We start from the raw sequence: 25,032 nt of genomic DNA, 5'->3' as shown, positions 1-25,032 counted from the left end.
TATATCCTATATATCAGTGAACTCATGTGGTTCTTGACTTTTCCCATCTGAGACAAGATTCTTAATTTCAGAACTTCTTGGAATATCTAATATGTTAATGTGCATGGTATGAATGTCTAAGATGAGACCACAATACACTAGGTTTTCTAAATCTACCTGATCATAGGAGCTCTTTTTCTTAAGGAGCATTAGGAAAGATGGTGCCACAAGGAATTCATATTGACAGACACTTATTAGAGTTTTCTTATTCTACTGTTATCCTATTATATGGATAGTTAAAAAAAATAAAAAAGATTAATATCCAAAGTAAAAGCAGTAAACTATCCCAAGTTAGTAGTTGATAAAGAAAATTCATTCATGCAACAAGTATTTATCAGGCAGCCATTATGTGCCAGGCACTGAGCTAGATTGGGAGATCCAAAGATGAATGATAAGGTCTCTGCTCACAGACAGGAAAGGAAGACAGATATACCATGAGGTGGATGCAAGGTATGTGCACAGTTATATGGCAGCTTGAAGGAGATCATACCTAATCAATCACATCAGGGAATGAAGTGAAGGAGTTATGAGGGCTATAATGACACCATAAATTATTACAAAATTTTAAGACCTTATGAATATACTAATTTGCTACTCATTATAAAGGAGAAAACAAAGCCCCAAATAAGTTATGAAATTTGTCCATGTCTATGATACAAGTTAAAGAGCAAAATAGAACAGAAAGATAATTTTGATTCTAGTTCTTTGCACTTAGTAACTCATAACGTTAAAAAAATACCTATTTCAAAAAAATACCTATTTCAATGCCATCAATGGTAACATGAATAGTGTAGAGTCCAATAGCCCCTGGAGTCCAATTTGCACAATAAGTGCCATCATTATTGACACGGATCAACATATTCTCACTGGGTCTGAAAAGAAATGATGAATATTGGAAAATTTACTTTTAGTTAAACAGCTGACAATACCATTAAAATATATCAGCAAACATTTAATTTCTAATTGAATTATTACAATAAATGACAATCCTACTGTTCTGCCATAGTATATTTTCCTACTCTCCAAAATGACTGAGTTTCATTTTTTTCTTTCTCACTTCAAACCTCCTCTGTTGATCATGACATCACTTTCTTCAGTGAGAAGCAGAAGCTAGAGATACAACCTCAAAGTTGCAATCAGATTAATAAACCTACTTTCCTCTACCTTCTATCTTGTTACAATGGAAGAAGTATCCTGGGTCTTATTCAAAGTCAGCCCCTCACTTGTGTTGTGAATCTCATTCCCTCAGCACTTCCATGCTACAATTACCTTGCTCTCTCTCATTCATCATCAATTTCTCTCACTTTACTGGATCATTTCTCTTTCTCTTTTATTTCTATACAAAGAAACCTCAGAATCTCTTATTCTAACCACTTCTTGATATACAGCCCTTTCAAATAAAGTCTTATCTCTTTTTATCCATTTATATCAAAACTTACCTAAACAATTGTCTATAATCACCATGTTCATTTCCTCATCTCCAATTCTCTCCCACAATTTATCCTAACTAGGCTTTTGTTCCCAACACTTCACTGCAATTGCTTATGGCAAAGTCATTATCACACCACCAATTTAAACAGTTGTTTTCTTCGTCTTCAGCAATCTCTCAGTAACAATTGATGGCTGACAACTTTTAATTTCCTGAAATGCCTTCTTTTTGCTCCTGGTTCCTCTAATCTCACTGACCATTCTAAGTGTTTTGTTGGCTCTCTCTCTCTTGACCACCCTTTAACTATGGAATGTCCCAAGATTTTGGTCTAGGTCTTTTTGTTTTTTCTCCCTTTGAATGGAATCTCTCTAGTTGATCATTCACCTATTACTCAGTTTTAAATGCCATCTTTATATAGAGGACTCCAAAATTATTTGTCCCCTGAATTCCAAACTGATTATTTCCAGTTGCTCTGGAAATACCCCTACTTAGAAAACTAAGAGGCATCCTGGCATCTCAACTGCAATATATCCTAAGAAGGACTCTTATTTCCTACTCATCCTACCACCTAACAAAACAAAACAGAATAAAAAACACTTGTTAATTTCTGAGGCTTTCTGATCCTTGTAAAAATCATGACAATCTATACCAGGGGTCAAAAGCATTTTCTGTAATAATACTTTAATCTACTATGCTAAACAGTCTGTCACAATTACTACATAGTGGGAAAGAAGCCATAGACAAAATTTAAGCTAATGAGTAAGGCTGTATCCAATACAACTTTATTTTAAAAAAAAGGTCCGAATTAGTCGGCAGGTCAAAGTTGGTTGACCCCTTTACAGCAAATACGCTATATTGCTGCTAAAGCTGAAGAAATCTATAATCATTCTTGATTCTTCTCTTTCCTTCATCCCCTATTTCTAGTCTAGCAGCAAGGTTACTGGCTTTGCCTTCTAAGTATATCCCAAATCCATCCATTTCTTCAGTTCCGTTTCACTCCTTAATAGTCAAACTAATCTCTCTGTTCCCACTCTTGATCCCCTATAATTCATTCTCCAGAAAGTAGCCAGAATAATCTTTTAAAACTATAAATCAGATTATATAATTCCCCTGCTTAAAACCCTCCAAATATATTCACTTAGAAAAAGTCAACTCCTTAAAATAGCCTACCAGTTTCTATATAATATGGCCATCATATAGTTCTCTAGTGTCATCTTCGATCATTTTCTCTTGCTCACTATTTTCCGGCCTCATTATGTTTCTGTTCCTCAAACACATCAAAAGCTTCATTCACCAATTTTTTCACTGCCTAGAATGAACTTTCCCCAACCCCCTCACTATTAAGTAACCTTATTTATTATTACTATTTTGGTTACTTATTCAAGTTTGCTTCTCTACAGCAACATAAATGCTATGAGAACCAGCCAGTACCTTGTCTATCTTGTTCAGAAATATATGCAATGGCCTCTACCAGGGTATTTCATAGAGCAGATGCTTAATAGTATTTGATGAATAAATGTATTTACTTAGATAAAATACTATTTTAATTAGGTTTAAAATGCACAATGCATATGAAAACTTACTTACTAGCAAATGGTCAATTAGTTCTTATTTAACATGCTATATACATATATACAGTTAATATTTATTTCATAAAAAGCATATACTTCCACTATATAGACATTTTGTAACTAAAATTACACCAGAGAAGAAAATACTACTTCCCTATTTCTAGACAAAGATACATTCTCAAAACTTGGGCTATTTTGACAAAAAACTCTCTAGACCAGGGGTGGGCAAACTTTTTGACTCGAGGGCCACAATGGGTTCTTAAACTGGACCGGAGGGCCGGAACAAAAGCATGGATGGAGTGTTTGTGTGAACTAATATAAATTCAAAGTAAACATCATTACATAAAAGGGTACGGTCTTTTTTTTTTTTTTTTTTTTTTTAGTTTTATTCATTTCAAACGGGCCGGATCCGGCCCACGGGCCGTAGTTTGCCCACGGCTGCTCTAGACTATGCATTAAAACTCTACTGTGCATACATCAAAAGGAAGTCATAGTAACCTGCTAATTCCTGGTAAGTCATGTGATATGATACAATAAAACATATAATTATACTTCTTCAGACTCACTTTAGACCTTTTTCTAAATTCTATGGATGTGGTCTTTAAAGTATAATCCATCTAAATCCCCCCCCCCGCCCCCCGCCCAAGCATCTATTTTAAAAAGCATTTCTCCTAACCACCAACTAAAACAGTAGGTAAAAATATATGCTTAAATCTGGTGTTAACAGAATTAATCAGGGGCTGAAAAATTAAGACTTCATAATAAAAAAAACACTAAGTGCTCTGCAGCTCATCAGACGGAGAGAAGGAAGCAAAAACAGAAAAAAGAACAACACCTAGCCCTCAATGAGCCAAATTATATCTTTTAGATATTATTCTTTTTTTAATTTTAGTGATATATTTCATTTAACCCAATATATCAAAAAATTTCCATAGGTAATCAATATTAAAAATTATTCATGAGATTTTTTTTTACATTCTTTTTTTTTCTTTCTTAATTTATATTTATTTTTTAAATTGAATTTATTGGGGCGACACTGGTTAATAAAATTATGTTTCAGGTGTACAATTCTATAGCACATCAACTGTATAGATATTATTTGTTCTCTATTACCTTAATAATTATGTAACATATTGGCAGTACTGTAGCTGATAATCTACACATTATACAATTTTTAGTAGATCTCTACTGAAAAACTTTAAAAATGCTATATTTATTTGTGGAAAATAAAGTTGAAATCCAGTTGACAACACATGTTTTGGATATGCGTGGAGGAAAGGATCCTTACCTCTTAGGAGTTGGTGATGCAAAACGTAGTTCTTCAAATGAGTAATTTTCATAAACCTTTAAGAAAGAGACCAGTAAGAATCATAAAATCATTAGGAACATTCTTGTTTAATTCAGTGATAGAACAACCAACAAATGGTGCTAAGAGAAATGGTTATCGGCATAAGTGAAAAAGTAAAACCTCAATTAGCTACATCACACAATTTACAAAAATAAATTCTAGGTGTGTTTAAGACCCAAATGTAAAAATAATAGCACCTACAAATTTAGAAGAAATCTGAGTACATTAAAATTTAAATTTCTCTAAAACAAAGACACTATAAAGAAAGGGCAAAGATAAGCTTTCCCTTGGAAGAAGGAGATTTGTAATTCACATAACTAAAATGTGATATGTATCATTAATATATAAAAAAATAAATGAATACAAAAAAGAGAAACAAAAGAAAAGTGTGTAAAGACATGTCAGTGAAGAAGAAATCTGATTCAACTATACTGGGAATGAAGGAAATGTGAATTAAAACAACAAAATAATCATATTACAGTTATCAAACTATGTTGGTAAGAATCATATGCTGATGAGAATATTAAGTTCCTAGTACTTTTATACAATGCTGGTGGAGTATAAATTTTGATCATATTTGATATAGCTGAAGACAGCCATGCCCTATAATCCAGCAATCCTACCTCTAGATATATCTTTGAGAAAAAAACCCTCTTGCACACATAGAAAAGGAAACATATACAAGGATGTTTATTTCAGTACAGTTTATAATAGTGAAAAAAACTAGAAACAACTTAAATGTCCATCAACAGGAGAATGTGAAAATGACGGAACAGTTAATATACTGGAATAGTTGGGATCTTTTTTGGTTCCATATATATTTACTAATTTGTGAATATTGTACTAACTTTGCACCCCAGAATAAATCCCACTTGATCATGGTATATAATCTTTTTAATGTATTGCTGGATCCAATTTGCTTACATTTTGTTGAGGATTTTAGCATGTATGTTCATCAAGGATATTGGACTATAATTTTCTTTCTTTGTAGTGACTTTATCTGGTTTTGAAATTAGGATAATGCTGGCCTCGTAAAAAGAGCTTGGAAGTCTTCCCTCCTCTTGAATTTTTTGCAATATTTGAGAAGGGGAGATGTTAGTTCTTCTCTGAATGTTTGGTAAAATTTGCCTGTGAAGCCATCTGGTCCAGGACTTTAGTTTGCTGGGAGGTTTTTGTTTACTGCTTTTTTTAAATCGGCTTACTCAGGTTTTCTGAATCATCCTGATTCAGTTTTGAAAGACTGTATATTTCTAGACATTTGTCCATTTTGCCCAGGTTGTCTAATTTGTTGGCATATAGTTGTATGATACTTTCCTACAATCCTTTGTATTTCTATGTCAGGTGTTACTTCTCTTGTTTCATTTCTGACTTCAATTATTTAGTCCTCTCTCTTTTTTTTCTTGATGAGTATGGTTAAAGGTTCATCAATCTTATTTATCTTTTCAAAGAACCAGCTCCTGGTTGCACTGATCTTTTGTATTATTTTTTAGTCTCTATGTCATTTATATCCAGTCTGATCTTTATTACGTCCTTCATTCTGCTTACTCTGAGCATTTCTTGTTCTTTTATCAGTTCTTTTTAGGGGTAGATTGTTTGAGATATTTCTTGCTTCTCAAGGTAGGCCTATAATGCTATGAACTTCCTGTCAGGACTGCTTTCACTATGTCCCATAGATTTGGGGTTGTTGTGTGCTCATTTTCATTTGCTTCCAGGTAATTTTTTATTTCTTTATTGGTAACCCATTCATTGTTTAATAAAATGCTATTTAGCCTCCATGTGTTTGAAGTGTTGTTTTTTTTTTTATCGTAGTTGATTTCTGGTTTCAAGGCATTGTGATCTGAGAACATGCTTGAGATGATTCCAATCTTCTTGAATCTGTTAAGACTTATTTTTTTTCAGAATGTTCCATGTGCACTTGAGAAGAATGTATATTCCGCTGCTTTGGGATTAAATGTTCTGTAAATATCAATTAACTCCATCAGATCTAGTGTGTCATTTAAGGTCGCTGTTGCTTTCTTTAACCACCATGTGCTCAACTCCCTTCTCTCACTATTTATGTGTTGAATTAGCTGACAATATTCAATTCTGAATCAATCCCATAATTTTATTACCCATGTTCATGTGACTCACATTGCACTGTAGATCTTCAATTTCAACTGATTCTTCAAGGATGACTGAAAATCTTTCAAATCAGTTCTCCTTAATTCTCCACAATGACTATTTCATTTTTTCCCTTTGTTTAAAATTCCTGACCCTAAGATTCCTTACTTCTCTCTCCCACCTAAAAAACAATTACTATTATAAGTAATTGTAAATTACTGCACAACCGCCAGATTTACTAGGATCTGTATTAATTCTATTTCCTGGTTGAAGAAAAGAGGCAATATTCCTTCTATTTAGGGCTAATCTCTCCACCTAAACTCTATTTTTTTTTTAATCTCTCCCAGACTGTCTTCATGGTTTCATTCCTTTCAATTTTCTCCTCATCAGTATTAAAACTTATCTTTCTATATTCAATCCCAGTCTCAAAAGTTTTCACTCAATTCTGTTTCCTGTTTCTTTTTATAACCAGACATCTTAAAAAACTATATGCATTTTGCCTTTAGCTATCTTCTCTTCCTCTTCATCAATCCACTATGCCTGTAAAACTGCTACTGCCAAGAACATTGATGAATTCATTGTTGCTAGATCCTTTTCAAAACTTCACTCCTGCAGGGTTCTTTCCTTGACTATCAAAACATGCCATAAGGCAGTTAGGGTCAGGTAGGAAAATTAAATCTGGAGTCAGACTCCTAGCCATAGATAAGTTACTTAACCTCTCCATGCTTCAGTTTCCACATATGTAAAATGGGAATAAAAACAAAATCTATAGGGTTCTTATGAGGGGTAAATGAATTACCATATGTAAAGTGGTGGTAAAAGTGGCAATAGTAATCATTGGTACTAGTTTATGTCTTAGCTCCTTGGCTGGTATTCTTATCAATGTTTGTGTGTGTTTTTTCTTTTCCTTCTTTCTTTTTCTTATCTATCTTTGCAAATCAATATTTCTCAAAGTTTAGGTTTTAAACTTGAAACACTCTGCATATTATTTTTAGCAAATTCTTGAACCTCTCTCTAGATTTAATGGATCTAAATCTTTGGATGAATGAAAGATCTTTTTCTTTTAAATAGGTGCTTCAGATTATTCTGACATAGACAAAAGTTTGTTTTCTTAAACTATTTATTCATTTATATGATGTAGACAAAATTTGAGAATCACTGTACTGGTTTTTCTCAGGATCCTGTCCTAGAACTTCTCTTTTCACGCATGAAAGTAGATATCTACCTTCCTGAGCAGTTCAAGTGCTGACTGTCCTCAAATTCTGTTCTTGTGGTCAGACTGTGATCATTCCAGGTTTCTATCCAACTTCCTTTTATATGTATTTTCATATGGTTATTTCAGAGATATCTAAAACTCATCACATCCATAACTATTATTTTCCTCAACCAAAAGACGCCTCTCCTCCTAGATTATCGATTTCACTGCTGAAGCTCAAAATGTTAACTTCATTTTTTATTTCCTATCTCTGTCTCTTTACTCCAACCCCATTAGCCACCATTCCCATTGAGCCTAAATATCTCTGGAATCTATTTTGACAACTCTGTAGTCCAAGGCATCAGCATATCTCAAAAGACTAAATCAAGAGTCTCCTAAAGAGATTTAAACTAAACCATGACTCTTGATCATCTACCCAATCACATTCTCTATAATCTACCATGATCTTTATTAAACCACAAACCTAATTATGCCATTCCTCTAAATGAAAGCCTTGAATGGCTTACCACTTCATTCTAATGATGGCAAAATTACCAGTTTCAGTTTCAATTAATGATAACAATTTCTGCTTCAATTAATAACACGTTGGTATTTAGACTAAAGCTGCCTCTGAAGCGAATTAAAAAGCTGGACAAAATATTTTTTTAAAATCTGTCTGAAGATATCAGGAGGCTAAAAAGCCTGAAGAAACCAAAAGATATGAAGGTGGCAGTTGGGAGAATCCCAAAATTGAAGGGGGCTGGTTAGGTAAACTGAATCTCTGAAGGGCTATGTCCTAAGAGCAATGGTAAATTAAAAACAAACAAGTACTTCTGTAGGAACTGAAATATAATTTTCAACCATTTCAATCTCTGATTGAATCAATTTGATCTATTATTGGCAATCCCTTCTAGATGTCTTCCAAAAACAAATGAAAACCCTCTTTGAAGAAAAATAACACCATCCTCAACAATATGTTACAAATTTTCCAACTACCAACAGCTCTATAGTCCTATAATTTTATGTCTGAATTTGAATGACTGAAATGTTTACTAAGTGAATAATTGGTAAGAAATAAAATTTTTCTGATAAGAAAAATAAATTACCTTCATCATTGTTATGGCAATATATCGGGCCTCCTTCACTATCATTGGTTCATATGAAACATCTAGCTTTGGTGATGCCAATCCACCAAAAGTCTTGTCAGTATTAGAAGATACAGCTGTTATGGCAGGACTGCCAGGAATCCTTTGAGGTTTCTTTACTTGCTCTTGTTGTAAAGATGTTTTTTTCTGAGAAACAGGAACAGCTTTCACTTCCACCTAACCATGATATTATAAAAAAACCCAAATATTATATTATATAATTGTCTGTGACATATGAAAAGAAGCAATTTATAATTATGGGCTCATAGTTTTATAAATATGTTATCATTGGTCCATCTTGGGCATTCCTGTCAAAGGCTTATTCAACTGCCAGATGAGATGCAGAGTTCAAAACCCTGATTATAAGGATGCTGAATGAATTTAGTGAAAGAGTAGATGAATTAAGTGAGAACTTCAACAAAGAGATAAGAAACATAACAATGAAGATAAAAACTGTAAAAATGAGCCACCCATAAAAATGAGAAATTAAGACTGCAATAACTGAAATGAAGAATACATTACAGAGAATCAACAGTGTAGGGGATGAAGCAGAGGACTGGATCAGTGGTTTGGAAGGTAGCAAAAAACACCCAAGCAGATCAGTATTTGAACTGACATAATGCCCTAAAAATATAAAAAAATCCATCTAAAATTAAAACAGAAGTTTAAAGATATATAGTATACTTCTTAAACTCATATATACATGGCCACCATTAAAAGCTTTAAACTTTTTTAAAAAGAAAAAGCTTCATATTTCAAAATATTTGATTTTAAATTATAGCCACTTTTTATATATGCTATTTTGATTTAATATTGTTTTAAACAACTATATTCACCCTAAATAAATTAACATTAGAAGTGTATTTGTCCATTAACCTTGAAATAAACCACTGAACACTTTTACACACTAAGTATTAAGGTATTATAGAATGATAAGTACTCTGCTTTCTTTTACAAACTGTGCTTCCTTTAAAGAATTTTTGTTATGCTTTATTTCCTATGTGACTTTTTTGTTCACTAAATAACAAACAGTTGCTGCTTAAAAAAGCATTTCAGATCTCAATGAAATATTAGCTGCAAATTTTTATGTTTCAAAAACTGGCTATTATTATGTAAGGATCCTTCAATAATTTTGGTAAGTCTAAAATGTTCCTAAAACTTCATGTGCTGCTAAAACTAAAAACACATTTTTCAGCTAATATGATAATATATTGATAAATTAAACTTAAATAGGTATGGAAATCACTTTTCCTAAATAGTATTTCCAGAAATTTCCTATATATGGCTTCCAAATTTGAGATAAATCTGATACGGATTTTGAGTATAATGAATGAGAAGTTTAGTATAAAGGAGGACACAGTAGGAGAAAAAAAAGGAAGTCCAGAAAGATACATAGATCATGTGGGCAAAAAAAGAAACCAAAAAGGAAGACAGCAAAAGATAAAAGCATAAAGTCTGATTTTGAAATGTAAGATATAATAACCCAGATACCGAAATGGAATAAAATACAATAAAAGGTACGAAGGAGGAAACAAAACAATACAACTACAACGAAAGAAATTCTATACACATAACAATATGAACATTAAAATGTTATGCTGACCTGGAAAATGTTATTACAATGTAGTCATACAAATAAGGAACTTATTGTGGGCTCAAAGACGGGATTTTAACAACTCACTACATATACTTAGGTGAGAAATTCATCAGTGAATAATACAGTCTCCCCTCAATATATTAATGTGTATTGTATTTTGGTAAAAATTCTTTCCTCAAGCATCTTTTTTGTGTGTCTGTGTCACTATCAGGATTATTTTTTTTTCTTTGCAATTTTTTTCCTTATAATTTTCTTTTTCCATTCCATAGAGTAATTCACAGTGGCCATGAAATCATTTTGATGGGGCATTACCTTCCATAAAAAAGTCAAATAGAAAACAACCATAGTGCAACATATTGTGTAAATATGCATTATATATGTTGTATATAAATAAGAGCATATAATATTCCATCGTATATATGTATGTTTGGGACCTGGTGCAAATCCTAATGGTGTGAGTCATTGTCAAAACTTTAAAAGACACTGGTAAAGCCTGCTTTTTGTTTAGTATCAGGTTGAAATACTTTCCCATACAGTTTTATTCTTTGGTCTTCATACATGTGAACCATATGGCTCTTGTCTTTTTTACTATGAGTCAGGTAAAAGGTTCCACTGGTATTGTACTTCTTTGTGATATAAATCAAAGAAAGAATATACCAAGTAGTTGTAATAGTTCTACTAAAAGTAATATTTAGGTAAAATTATCTGCCATGTAATTAAAAGGGATTTTGTGGACTGATAAATGCTACACTTCAAACAACCAAATCACTTTGTAATACAGTAACTTTGAGTGAGGTGTGGGGGCAGCTGGGGTTTGCCTATACAAATTTTCATTCAATATTGATTCTTCTCAGAAATATAATAAAAGTTTAAAATGAAATATTTACATTAATAGATTATATCACATAGGACTTAACTTTATACATTACAATATAGTCTAAATGTCTTTATTAATTAATGTCTTGGGGAAAAGGTATCCAAAGAACTATATTCATCAATACAGCACATGATTATTTATATTCTTCATTCTTTTACAATCCAAATTCATTTATTTCTAATTTATTTAATAAGTATCACTATTATATTTTCAATGTTTATTCAATAGCACAGAATGCAGAATGTATTTGAGTTTTAAAAAATATATACAGCCCTGACCGGTTTGGCTCAGTGGATAGAGCATCAGCCTGCGGACTGAGGGGTCCCAGGTTTGATTCTGGTAAAGGGCATGTACCTCAGTTGCAGGCACATCCCCAGTGGGAGGTTGCAGGAGACAGCTGATCGATGTTTCTCTCTCATCGATGTTTCTAACTGTCTATCTCTCTCCCTTCTTCTATGTAAAAAATCAATAAAATATATTAAAAAATATATATACACTCATAAAATTTTACAATGTCTTCTTTTATTGATTAATTCTATCATTATGCATTGAGGGCCTTCCTTCTATGTGCCTGGCACTCTTTATTAAGGACACTTCTGTTATCCTTCCTTTACATCACGATAGCACTCAGCAAAATGTAAAAAACAAAAAAACATATAACTTGGAAAATCAGATGCTAATAATATAAACAAATTTTTTTTTTTTGCTTCCTCCATTATATATATGTAAAGGTCTGGTAAATGGCTTCTAGACACTTACCATTTCTAAAATTTTATTAGTCACAATCAGTGCATAGATGTCCACTACTTTAATTTTGATATAATTACCTTCATATTGGGAACATGCACCACATCCCCATACTGGTCTTTTGTTTGAACAGTTATGGTGGTAGGCCAACCACAACGAATATCATCCTTATTCAGGATCAAAGATGTTTTCTGAGGATCTGCATAGGAATCTGGCTGAAGCCACCTAGCAGTAATGAAAAAAACAAGCAAACAAACAAATAAAAAAGTCATCAATATCTTCAATGATTAACCTGAAATTAACCCAGCAGTGGCCTGGGATCACTAGTAGCAGCATCACTTTGGGAGCTTGTTAAAGTGTAGCACGTCAGGCCTGACCCAGACATGCTGAGCCAGAATCTGCATTTAAACAAGATCCCCAGGGGATTTACAGCCACTTTACAGTGTGACCTGCACTGCAAATCTATCATTTCTCTATCAAAAATTTTTCAAATAAGCTGTTTTATTTTGGAAATCCTGAAACTACTTTTTCATTACTACCTGGCAGCAACTTTCTGGGAAGGGTAAATGCCTTATACGCTCCCACTCCCCCCCCCACCTGGGATTTAATCTGAGGCAGATGTGTAATCTTCTGGCATCAGGCACAGATTAGCTATTCAGCCATGATGGACTAAGGCACAGATAAATGGTTCTTGGCAAAATACAAGCTGGTTCTCCTGTGGCCTCCTGGTGGCTTGCCTGGTTAGTGGCCTTTCTATAGGAAACCTCCTAAGCTACTCTACCCCTGGAGTCTGACTTGGCAACTGCTGTCTCATCCATGCAATATTCTGAGACTGCAAAGCAGGCAAGCCCACCAGACTTGTGCCATCAACAGGCCACCCAGGACACTGCTTCCAGCGAAGGCCAGAGGAGGAGAGAATCTCAGCCATGGACATCCTGAGCTCCAGGACTAGGGGTCTCTCACGTGTGTTCTTGCTTTGCCTTCCCAAGCAGGTGCTTGGTTCTCCCTAAATTTGAGCTACCTCGGCATCAATCCCTGTGAGCTAGGGTTTATTACCACAGCCCTCTTCCTAAATATCCACATCACTAGCTTCAGATTGGCCCTTGTACCTCTCTGGGAGAGTGACTAGAGTAGTCTGATTGCTTCCAACACAAAGGGCAACAGCTTATAGTTCTTTAGTCTTGAGTCTCTAGTTCTACTAATGCCACAAAGATGATAAAAGTTTGCATTTTCTAAAGCTGCATCAGTCACAATGAGGTTTACAAAGTGATGTTCTCTCTTGGCATCTTCTGTATCACCAGTTCTAACTTTCTCAAAATATTTTCTCTGTTTATGAAACCAAGACATTGGGGACAGGACTTTCTCCTCCTTGTAAGTCACTGTCATTTGTCACCTGTTGCCTTGTTAATTACCTATGGTCACCTTCACATCATAGGTGACTCACAGGGATTAAAAATCCATCCAAAAGTTATTGACTTCATCAAATAATGACTAAGTAAATACGTGAGTGGGCATCTTAGACTATGATTAACCTGCTGTTAATTGCCCCCTGGCCTTACCAAGTACAGACGTCCCAATATATCCTTGTAAACTTGCCAATGCCCAGTTCCATGGGGATTGCCAGGAGCCAGAGCCTCCTTGCCAGGGCTGACAGGCAGACCCTGAGCAACGGATCAATGATTACTCTGACACACGTTTCTGTGAAAGAGAGGACTAAGGAACTGCTTGGCTTGAGAAACCAAACAGCCCTGTTCGCCTACCTCCTTAGGCTTTTATTGTAACAACAGCTTAAACTAAAATTAACTTCTAGGTACTATCAGCAGGGTAAGCATCCTTGAGAAAACACATATATCTGCAGTGTCCTTTAAGCAAGGACATCTAAAGACGAAACAAAGATTCCAGTAAAACACCGAGGGGCTCAGACTTGTTTGGAAAAGGCAAGGGAAGGGCTACTGCCTTTGGCAAGGTCCCCCTAGGGCAGTGATGGCGAACCTTTTGAGCTCGGCCTCTCAGCATTTTGGAAAACCCTAACTTAACTCTGGTGCCGTGTCACATATAGAAATTTTTTGATATTTGCAACCATAGTAAAACCAAGACTTATATTTTTGATATTTATTTTTTATATTTAAATGCCATTTAACAAAGAAAAATCAACCAAAAAAATGAGTTCGCGTGTCACCTCTGACACGCGTGTCATAGGTTCGCCATCACTGCACTAGGGGCCCTCGACCTTTCGGCGATTTCTCCCTACAGACTTTCCAACCAAGCCCCGTGGAAAAGTTAAAATCAGAACTAAGTTAGGTTTCCATATTGAAAAATATTTTTTTCTTTAGCTTAAAAAACAAAACAAAAATGAGAACTCTACAATCTCAAATGATTTGATTTTAATTATAAATTTATACTTCTATTAGGTGTAGATTTGAAAAAATATCATTAAAATAAAATATAGTGATAAACTTAGTTTAGTGAATTATTAAATGTCACTATCCAAAACACAACACTTCTCAATTACACCACATATTCCACATATTTTTAAAATAAAAGTTCATATATGAAAAACTTTAAGATAATCAACTAAGAACTATCATATATTTAAAAAATATTTTGAAATATTAACTACCATTTTATGTTTCAATAGGTTCAAAACACAAAAATATGACTATTTTAGGTAGCATTTTTACATCCTAATGATTCCCCTTTCAACTGAGACAAGCCCTGAAAGAAAGTAATCGTAGTACTTAAAGTATATTACCTTGCAAGCCTTCCACCACTTGAGCCTGGAACACAAGCAATAAAATCATCCAGGAAGGACTGTTCATTGCTTTGGATTTGTAGTGGTAAGTTTCCTTCAAGTGCCTCTAATATAGTTGGTGAATGAGAAAGAGCTAACCCCTTTCCAAGAATACCAGAATGGGTTTTGCACACCTGTTGGATAAAAGAGAACATTTATTTTAAAATATAAAACTTTAAATACATGAATTTTTGAACTTGCAAACAAATTTTGCTAGGCCTTTTTGGGGAAATCATTTTCTCCCCGTATTCCTTTAGCCTATATAGTAGACATCTTCCATGAGGAAAAAATATGAAAAAATACTTTCAATCTCCTTCCACAAAAAAGTGACTTAGGAGCTCTGCATGTCAGTTGAAACGGTGTTATCTCCTCCTTCCATTCTAGCCCTCTACATGCTACATCCCCATTTGTCAGGGCCATGGCTCCCCCCTGTAGGCAGCTGTGGAAGTCTCTTTCTTTTTGTCTCGCCATTATTGGCAGCTGTCATGTGTAGATTGTGTCTGCTGTCTTGGATGGGTGGGTACCACGGTCTAGACTTGGGCAAAAAGTGGATGGAAGCTTTACTGTGGTGGCATATAAATTGCAGTAGTCTGTCTAAACCTGGCTGAAGTAAAGAAAGAGGCAGATAAAACTGAAATTTTAGTTCTCACCTATCTGACAAGCAAGCCTATGTTTTGGGAAGACCTGCTTTCAACGCTGAAAACTCTAGAAACTTTTTTAATGACTATACTATAAATTTCAAAACAAAACATTTTTCATGGAAAAGGATTATACTTCTAGTACTATCTAATTTATACAATGTTAACTTTTGCATTCTAAAATCTATGCAAAATGACGAAGCCGGTTTGGCTCAGTGGATAGAGCGTCGGCCTGTGGACTGAGGGGTCCCAGGTTCGATTCCGGTCGGGGGCATGTACCTGGGTTGCGGGCACATCCCCAGTGGGAGATGTGCGGGAGGCAGCTGATCGATGTTTCTCTCTCATTGATGTTTCTAGCTCTCTATCTCTCTCCCTTCCTCTCTGTGGAAAATCAATAAAATATATTTTATAAAAAATAAAATAAAATCTGTGCAATTTCAAAAATCATAATCTTTAAAATCAAACAGACTTGAGTTTGAATCCTGACTTTGGACAAGTTATAGCTGTGCGCTCGTGAGCTAACAAGTTATAGACCTTCCTAAATCTGTAAAATTTATAAACTGGTGACCAAATAATATTTCTTTTTTGTGGTTATTATAAAAGTTAAATTAAATAACACAAATAAAATGCACACTGCTTTGCCTAAGAAGTAGAAGTTGTTTAATATGTTAGACCACCATCACAACTACTTTATATGCGTCAAAGGTGGGCAATTTTGGACATCATTTTTTGTTGTTGTTGAATCACAGTACAATAAAGATCTATTTATATCTGGCCTAAATGATATTTTATAAATAATAATCCCTATAATTATGAATAATATATGAACTCTTTGATGGTTCTCCTTAACTAGAATACTGTGTTTATTAAATTTTTATTAAATTGATTTTTATTTTTGTATATTAATATACTAAGATTTAACTTCTTTTTTATAAAAAAAGCTATTTTTTTTTTTAAGATTATGAGGACACCATGACTCTCTGTGATTAAAGCATAGTGATCAAAGTTATGCACTTTATCACCAAACTGCCAGAGGTCAAATTCTAGCCCAGTTGCTCATTAGCTGTCTGATGCCTAAAAATTATTTAAGTTCTCCCTGCTTCAGTTTTCTTCTCTGTAAATGGAAATAAGAGTAATTCATATGGTTGTTGAAGGCTAAATGAGTTAAAAATATGCAAAATGTTTGAAATAGTACTTGATAAAATTAAGATCAAATAAATGTTTGTTTTTATTACTGTTGTGATAAGTTTATCTCAGGAAATACAATATAACTAACCACTAGTTGTAGGTATTAGAAGACCTAAATGCTAGGCTCTTTTTCCCAATTAGCTGAATTCTTAGACAAGTTGTATAACTTTCTGAACTTCAGTTATTGTAATTTTAAAATACAAGAGATAATACTGACCTCAAAGTAAAACTGCAAAAATAGATACTGTAAATTTGAGAGTGTTCTGCAGATATTATTTAAATTACCAACACCTCATTTCCTCCTTTTCTAAGTGGTTAATAAAACTTTCAGGACCCATTTCACATGCCCACAGCTCTGCAATGCCTTCCCTGAGACCCTTGGCACTTGGGAGGGCTTCTTTCTCCCAAAGGATTTATGTCTCACTGTGGAATTAAACCCATTATGCAGTAAAGCAAGGGCTCACATAGTCTCTCTCATCAAGGGGGACAATTATAAGTTATTTATCTTTATAACTGCCAATGAATAGCATGAAGTGTTTAATGAATGAGTCCTATTTTCAAGAAAAATAGGGTTGATCTAAGTGAATAGATTGGTTTTACATTAATGTACAAAATTTATCCATATAATGTTTGGGGCAATACCTGTAATGCAGCCTCTTCAAGAATTTCAAGATCTTCCTCTAATTCATTACCTGCTGTATAAATAAAAAGTTTTACTAAAATAAAGCAATACTTAATTTTCCAGTCTTTTGCATTCTTTATACTTTGTTCACAATTCTAATATCCCAGAAGGAAAGGAATTATTATCATTCTGGATAAATCTCAGTGGTTTACATTATAAATTTTCAGTGTGAATACAAGCTATAATTCTCAAAATAATACTCAAAATGCATCCATTGAGTGATGTATAAAAGATTTACACTATATTTATGCATATAAATTTGTAATTTTGAGTACTTACTTTTTTACAAAAAAATATAAGGAAACTAATTATTCAGAATCTGAGCCTTTTTATTTTGGTTGTCTTATAAAAGAGATATACTTTTAGTAAACAATAGTAACTTGCAGGAAAACAGAGATAGTGATTGCATCCTCTAGTCATTTTCTCTTTTATTACTTAATATAGAACATATTTATTGAATTTTCTTTGATAGTACAATGTATATATTCTTACTACTGAAGTAGTACATGTTTAAAGGAAAATATTCAAATTATATTAAGGTACAGAATAATTCTGCTACTAGCCCCCTCCCAAACATAAATAGTATCAACAGTTTCTTATGTATTGATATAGAGATTTTGTTGCAAATAATAAATGTATATATGTATGTGTCAACTTACATATATATAATAAATAACATACATAAGATAATGTTGGCAAAAATGGGACCCTTCAACTTGCTTTTCTCGGTTAATACAATTTGGACATCTTTCTTGGTTAGGACATACTTTTTTGTTGTTTTTTAACAGCTGCATACATTTCAATGCATGGCTGTAACATTACTTACTTAACCAGTTTCCAACGATACGCATTTTGGTTACTTAGACATAGTACAATCACCAGTATTATTACATTAATCTATCTTACAACATATATTTTTGAGCACTTGTACAAGTATGTATAAAAAATTGCTACATCAAAAACTATAAGCATGTAAAACTTGAACAGTTATTGACACATAGCCTCCAAAGACATTGTACTAATTTTCCTCATATGAACAGAACATAAGATTTCTCATTTCCTCACATATATATCAATATTAAGTAGGAACAAGGGAGCTGAAGGAGAAAGGAAATAGAGAAGACGAAAGTAGAGAAAGTGAAGGGAAGAAAGGAAGGATCAAGTAGGAAGGGTAGTCCCTGATGGAAGAGATACATATAAACTTTTGGAGATGAGCACTAGGGAAATCAAATAATAATACCTTTTATTCCCCAAATACTATGAGATAAAATGCTAAATTATGTATAAACATCATAGAATTAGTAAATATTTTTAACTTTATTTTTATCTTAGCCACCTTGATTTTAAGTCTACTTACATATCATACATATTTGCACCTTAGAAGGAGGTACCATTTCTGCCACGGCCTCATTTCTCTGTTCTGCTATCATGAAAACTCTTCCAAAGAGCTATCCATGTTCAGCCTGACTCCCCTTCCTGACTTTCTATTCTCTCACTGAACTTTAAAAGGGCTTATCTCTCTTTCTCATTTGACTGATACATTTCTTTAAAAAAATATAGTTATTTTTATTTTTAGAGAGAGTAAAGGAGAGGGGTGGAGGAGAGAGAAAAACACTGATGCAAGAGTGAAATATTGATTAGCTGCTTCCTGCATGCCCCCTACTTGGATTGAGCCTGCAATCCAGGCATATGCCCTAATCTGGAATCAAACCAGCAACTCTTCAGTGATAGGACAATGCCCAACCAACTGAGCCACACAGGCCAGGGCTTAATGATGTATTTCTTACTGAGTATATAAGCAGCAAATTTATCAATCAAGGAAAGATTTTAATTGACTTATCAGCAGCTTGAGAAAATCCCACTCTCTGGGTTTTACTCCTACCACATTGGCTACTGTTCCTTCCCAATCTTTGTTGCAGTTTCTTTTTTCTATTCTGTCTACCTCTGAAGTTTTGGAAAGTCCCAGCTTTGATCCTGGGCTTTTATCTTTCTTTCTCATTTGCATTCTCTTCCTAATCATCTTTCATATGGCCCCAAGTGTTTAAGTATCAACTATGTTTAAATGACATTTGCATTGACTGGTTCCCCGAACTCCAGACGAGTTCCAATTGTCCACTTGGTATGTCCACTAGAATATTTAAAAAATAGGTCAAACTTTTGGTTTCATACTATGTATCTAGTGCCTAAACCAGTGCCTGGCACAAAGCATGTATATGCATGAGGGAGGATGTGTGTGTGTGTGTGTGTGTGTGAGTGAGTGAGTGAGTGTATTTAAAAGACTAGGCGAACCTTTTGAGCTCGGCCTGTCAGCATTTTGAAAAACCCTAACTTAACTCTGGTGCCGTGTCACATATAGAAATTTTTTGATATTTGCAACCACAGTAAAACAAAGACTTATATTTCTGATATTTATTTTACATATTTAAATGCCATTTAACAAAGAAAAATCAACCAAAAAAATGAGTTTGTGTGTCACCTCTGACACGCGTGTTATAGGTTTGCCATCACTGGACTAGAGAATACGCCTCAGTCTCTAGACTCCATTTTAAAAATCCCCAACTATCAATATATTAAGCAGTTATTGCTCATGAGTGTGTGTGACTATAAAAGTCATTTGCCAATCTATTTATCAATTTTCAGAATGTTCTATAATACACATATTCTATTCCTAAAATTAAAAAAATCATAAACAAACACCTAGTATTTGACTAGACTTACCAATAGGAAGTGCTAGATCCTTTTTCATCAAAGCTGCTGCACAAACTCCACCAAGGTTGGCTAATTCTTTTTCCAACTGAATGACTCCCTGTAGAATTGCAAAAACGTATCAGCTGTTTTAAAAAAATGTTTGAAATATAATGTGGATAATCAACAAATGTGACTTGCATTCAGCATAACTTTTGAAACTGGAAGGAATGACACTGCATGTCATTAGCTAGCAAATGGCTAAATTAAGAGTGAAAGAGGTTAAATTTTATGTCTTATGCTGGTTATAAAGTTTGGGCCCCCAGGTTCATCACCCAAAGAATTTTTCGTTTTCTTTGAGGAAACATGATCATTTTTCACCTTGATTATATTTTACTGTATGAATTAAAACATTCAGAAGAGTTACTAACAAGTTCAATTATTTACTCAAAAAGGTATAAACACCTGAGCTAGTTTGGAACAGGTGCAACTATACTAAGTTGTCAAAGGCTGGGTCATGTTGCACAGACTCCAATCTCTTCATGTATTAAAAGTAGCAAAAACAGATTACTGCACAGAATACAAACTATTTTAACGTATATAATCTAGCTTAAAATACACTTCAGACTTCTTAAATATAGGCTACAAATAAATTTAAGTCAATAGGAGCCACAGAAACATAATCTTCCTTAACAGAATGAGATAATTCATTCTTACCTCATCAGGTCCAGGGCTAAATTCATACCCAATTGCAAAACATTTGAAACCATAGAAAGAAGCTTTGTCATCTTTCACATAATCTGATGCAGTCTCCAATGAAAAAAGGGCCTCATTTCCTAAGAAAAAAAGGTAACATTGAATTCAAAATCTGAAACAACTTTTACTTTCTTAAAATATATTTTTTTATTGATTTCAGAGAGGAAGGGAGAGGGAGAGAGAGAAACATCAATGATGAGAATCATTGATTGGTTGCCTCCTGCTCTCCCCCTATTGGGGATTGAACCCCAACTCAGGCCTGTACCCTGACTGGGAATCAAACTGTAAGCTCCTGGTTCATAGGTCGATGCTCAACCACAGAGCCATACTGGTTGGGCTCAACTTGTATCTTTTATCCACCCCAGGACTGGTAGCAATGCCAATCAGATTCTAAAAACCTAGTCATGCCCTGACCGGTTTGGCTCAGTGGATAAAGCTTCGGCCTGCGGACCCAGGGGTCCCGGGTTCGATTCCAACCAGGGGCATGTGCCTTGGTTGCGGGCACATACCCAGTGGGGAATGCGCAGGAGGCAGCTGATTGGTATTTCTCTCTCATCGATGTTTCTGGCTCTCTGTCCCTCTCCCTTCCTCTCTGTGGGAAATCAACGGAGTATATTTAAAAAAGAAATAAATAAAATAAAAACCTAGTCATTTTGGAAGGGTTCCTGTATTTACTTGAATAAACCTGTGCTAAAACAACCCTAGAAATAATGGAACCACCCAAGTGAACTGTTATTTTTCTTTATGATCAAATTCTCCTTAATCAAACATCCTACCTTTAAGTTACATGAGTAATCAATTATCTGTCAATTACTAAACTGAGTTATTCAATACCCTCGCATTTGACTTAGTCGGATGTCTTCACAAACAAAACAGGTCTGATTAGAAGAAAAAAAGCTTCTGAATTCAAACTGGTTATTAGTTTGAGGGATTATACGAGTAGTTATAGTTAGCTGGTTAAAAACACAATAGACTACATATACTTTTAAAAACAAACTTTCTTTTAAAGAAAAACACCAGCAATAGCAATAACAAAGGTTTCTCTCTCTCTCTCTCTCTCTCTCTCTCTCTCTCTCTCTCTCTCTCTCTCTCTCACACACACACACACACACACACACACACACACACTCATACGTTTTAAGAACTATAAGTGATGGCTTTGCCCAGTGGCTGGACGCCAACCTATGTACCAGGAGGTGACAGTTTGATTCCTGGCCAGGGCACATTCAGGGTTGCAGATTCGATCCCCACTGTGGAGGATGCAGGAGGCAGCCAGTCAATGATTCTCTCTCATCATTGATGTTTCTATCTCTCTCTTCCTCTTCTTTCCTCTCTGAAATCAATAAAAGTATTCAAAAAACAAAACAATAGCTTTGTAGGCTACATGGTTCACCAATTTTTTGAAAGAAAGGAATTCTAGTAAGTTCTTGAGTAATGCCACCTGAGGTCAGCAGGCAACAGGACACTTACTGGGAAAAAAGATCTAATCCACTTTGTCTATAGTTTGATCTCAATTATAAACAGCACGCCCTCAATATTAAGCCTCTGCTCCAATCAAGCTAACATTCTCTCTTCTAAAACTTGGTCATGATATGCCACTCCTTATCCATTTTTCCTTACCTTTCCACTGTAATCCAGATACATAGTAGGTCTTGAAGAAATTCTTTTAAAACTTAAATAAACATTTTTATTGATTTATCTGTACTAATCATAATTACCATAAATGTATATATTTTACCATATTAAACAGAAGAGAAAAAAATATAACTTACCTGGCAACACTAAAACCATAGTAGGCCACCCAGAAGATCCTGAAAATTTCTTTAATTCAATCCAGGAATTAAGATTTTCGTGCATAGATGTCAATTTTGGTCCATATCCTGAATTCTGAATAGTTCTGACTGGAATCAACAAACGTAGGACATCTTCTGATTGTGCAGTACCACACTGAGGGTCAAACTCGATGGTCATCCACCGTACACACTCTGGAAATGTCACCTGAGGTCAGCAGGCAACAGGACACTTGCATTTGTTAAGAAGAATTAGATTTTGCATTCTCACTTTAAAACAGGACATCATACTTCAAAGACGATGTTTTCAACATTTAAAAAATGATTTTTACGTAGAAAACTAATAAAGTAGATTAATATAAGAACTCAAGTTATTAATGTTCAATATAAACTGTTCCTACTCCCCACTTGCAATACTTATTGCTCTCTACCTAATATTTGGTTGACATTACATAGAACCTACAACCAAGATTACTTTACCCAGCAAAGCTATCATTCAGAATTAAAGGTCTGATAAAGAGCTTCACAGATAAGAAAAAGCAAAACTAAAGGAGTTCATCACCACCAAGTCAGTATAATATGAAATGTGAAAGGTATTCTTTAAGAAGAGAAAGAAGAAGAAAAAGGTAAAGATAAAAATTATGAACAATACATATCTATCAACAAGTGAATCTAAAAATCAAGTGAATAAAAAATCTGATGAACAGAATAAACTGGTGACTATAATAAAATCAGGGGCATAGAAAGGGAGTGGACTGACAATTCTAGGGAGGAAAGGGGTGTGGGGGGTGCGGGAAGAGACTGGGAAAAAAATTGTACACCTATGGACAAGGACAGTGGGGGGGGGTAAGGGCAGAGGGTGGGGTGGGAACTGGGTGGAGGGGAGCTATGGGGGTAAAAAAGAGGAACAACTGTAATAATCTGAACAATAAAGATTAAAAAAACATTAATAATATTTGTAAATACACATTGATATCATAAAAAACATTACAAAGCTACTTAATATCCGTAAACATTCAGCTATATGAGTTTTTATGGAATAGTTTACTTATTTAATAAATTTTCCATTTCAGTAAGTATACATTTAAGGAATATAAGTAGATAAATTAAAATAAGATTTTACCTATAAAATATAAAGATTTAATGGAAAATGAATAAATTACTAAAATGTAAGGTTTTAGTCACTTTTAAGTTATCTAGCATTCACAGTATCTATTACAAATGCTTCTTTTCATTAGGAAAAAACCTTCATATATTATGAAAATATACTAGTAAACACACACACACAGAACTTACGCACATGGTAAAAACCTAGATTTTTATATTTACCTAACTTGGAGTTTTACTGTATATATGAGTTTATAATGGCACAGAATTACATGTATTTTTAAGGCCACTTATAAGCTTTGGTCACCTCACCACAGAGAGAATTCTGTCATGGTAGTCAAATTACAGTTAAGTAGGTCCATGTGAAATAGTAAACTATGAATTGGTTGTAGAGTATAAAATGAGCCTTAACTATTTCTTAAGTATAATATTAATCTAAAAAATTACCTAGAACTAAGGCAAACATTTTTAGTAAAGGATTTTTAAAATTATCCATTTAAATTAAAAGTTCAACTTTGTTCATAATAACATATATGTAAATTAAAACTCAACTGAGATATCATTTCTCCCATTATATTGGCAAACAGCCCCAAATTTAAGCACATACTCTGTGTTAAGGGAGGCCTTGAAAAAACAAGTACTCTCATTCATTGTTGGGGTTGGGGGGGTGCGGGGGGGGGAGGGACACAGACAGTATAAACCTCTGTGTAAGGGAATTTATCCACAACTAGAAAAACTATATATGCATTCACACTCTGAATCAGCTATCCCAGATCTATGAAACACAAGGTTCCTCATTTTACATTTGTTTAACCCAGCAATCCCACTTCTAAAATTTACTTTGAAGATATGCTTCCAACAACATGAAAAAAAACCACCCAAACATATACACAAATTATTCATTGCAAAAGGAAAAAAAAAAGCAAAATACTAAAAACACCTTGAATGCACACACCCATAAGACTGAATGAATAAACTTTTTAAAAAATCTCTTTAAATGGATATAGGGAGATTTCTATACACATTGTTAAAAAAACAAAGTACAAAATAGTAAATATATTGTGCTACCATTTTTAAATAAAGAAGGAAAATAAGTGTATATACATATACACATATTGTATATTTTTAAATGATGACTACATAAATTTGTATAGAAATATATAAACATATACATATATAAAATAACAATTGCCTGTGTGTATAAACATGTGTTTATGTGTGAGTGTATGTATTAGTTATGGCACTATAAATACTTAAAAACAATGACCAACCCAGGAGAAATGAGCATCTCTAGTGCTAGATTTCGGCTTTTAAATACCCATCACCCTTAAAAGGAACCAGGGCACT

The 25,032-nt window shown here is 34.0% G+C and overlaps 1 protein-coding gene across 5 annotated transcripts in view; it reads right to left on the bottom strand.

The window, feature by feature from the left end:
- Positions 1-25,032, bottom strand: part of MYCBP2 (MYC binding protein 2) — a 310,493-nt gene that overhangs the window by 100,620 nt on the left and 184,841 nt on the right. For all 5 annotated transcript variants that reach the window (XM_081083308.1, XM_081083309.1, XM_081083312.1 and 2 more), the window contains exons 41-49: positions 22,561-22,786; positions 20,750-20,868; positions 20,066-20,153; positions 17,308-17,357; positions 14,801-14,973; positions 12,129-12,273; positions 8,789-9,004; positions 4,328-4,383; positions 796-911 (exon numbers count right to left, since the gene is read on the bottom strand). In XM_081083308.1, the coding sequence (XP_080939434.1) occupies positions 796-911; positions 4,328-4,383; positions 8,789-9,004; positions 12,129-12,273; positions 14,801-14,973; positions 17,308-17,357; positions 20,066-20,153; positions 20,750-20,868; positions 22,561-22,786 (1,189 nt within the window). The remainder of the gene's footprint in view (positions 1-795; positions 912-4,327; positions 4,384-8,788; positions 9,005-12,128; positions 12,274-14,800; positions 14,974-17,307; positions 17,358-20,065; positions 20,154-20,749; positions 20,869-22,560; positions 22,787-25,032) is intronic.

This window comes from Myotis nattereri (genome assembly GCF_964212035.1).
Source record: "Myotis nattereri genome assembly, chromosome: 2".
NCBI classification, from domain to species: domain Eukaryota; kingdom Metazoa; phylum Chordata; class Mammalia; order Chiroptera; family Vespertilionidae; genus Myotis; species Myotis nattereri.
Note: the sequence above shows the minus strand (reverse complement) of the source record. Positions and strands in the feature narration are given on the sequence as shown.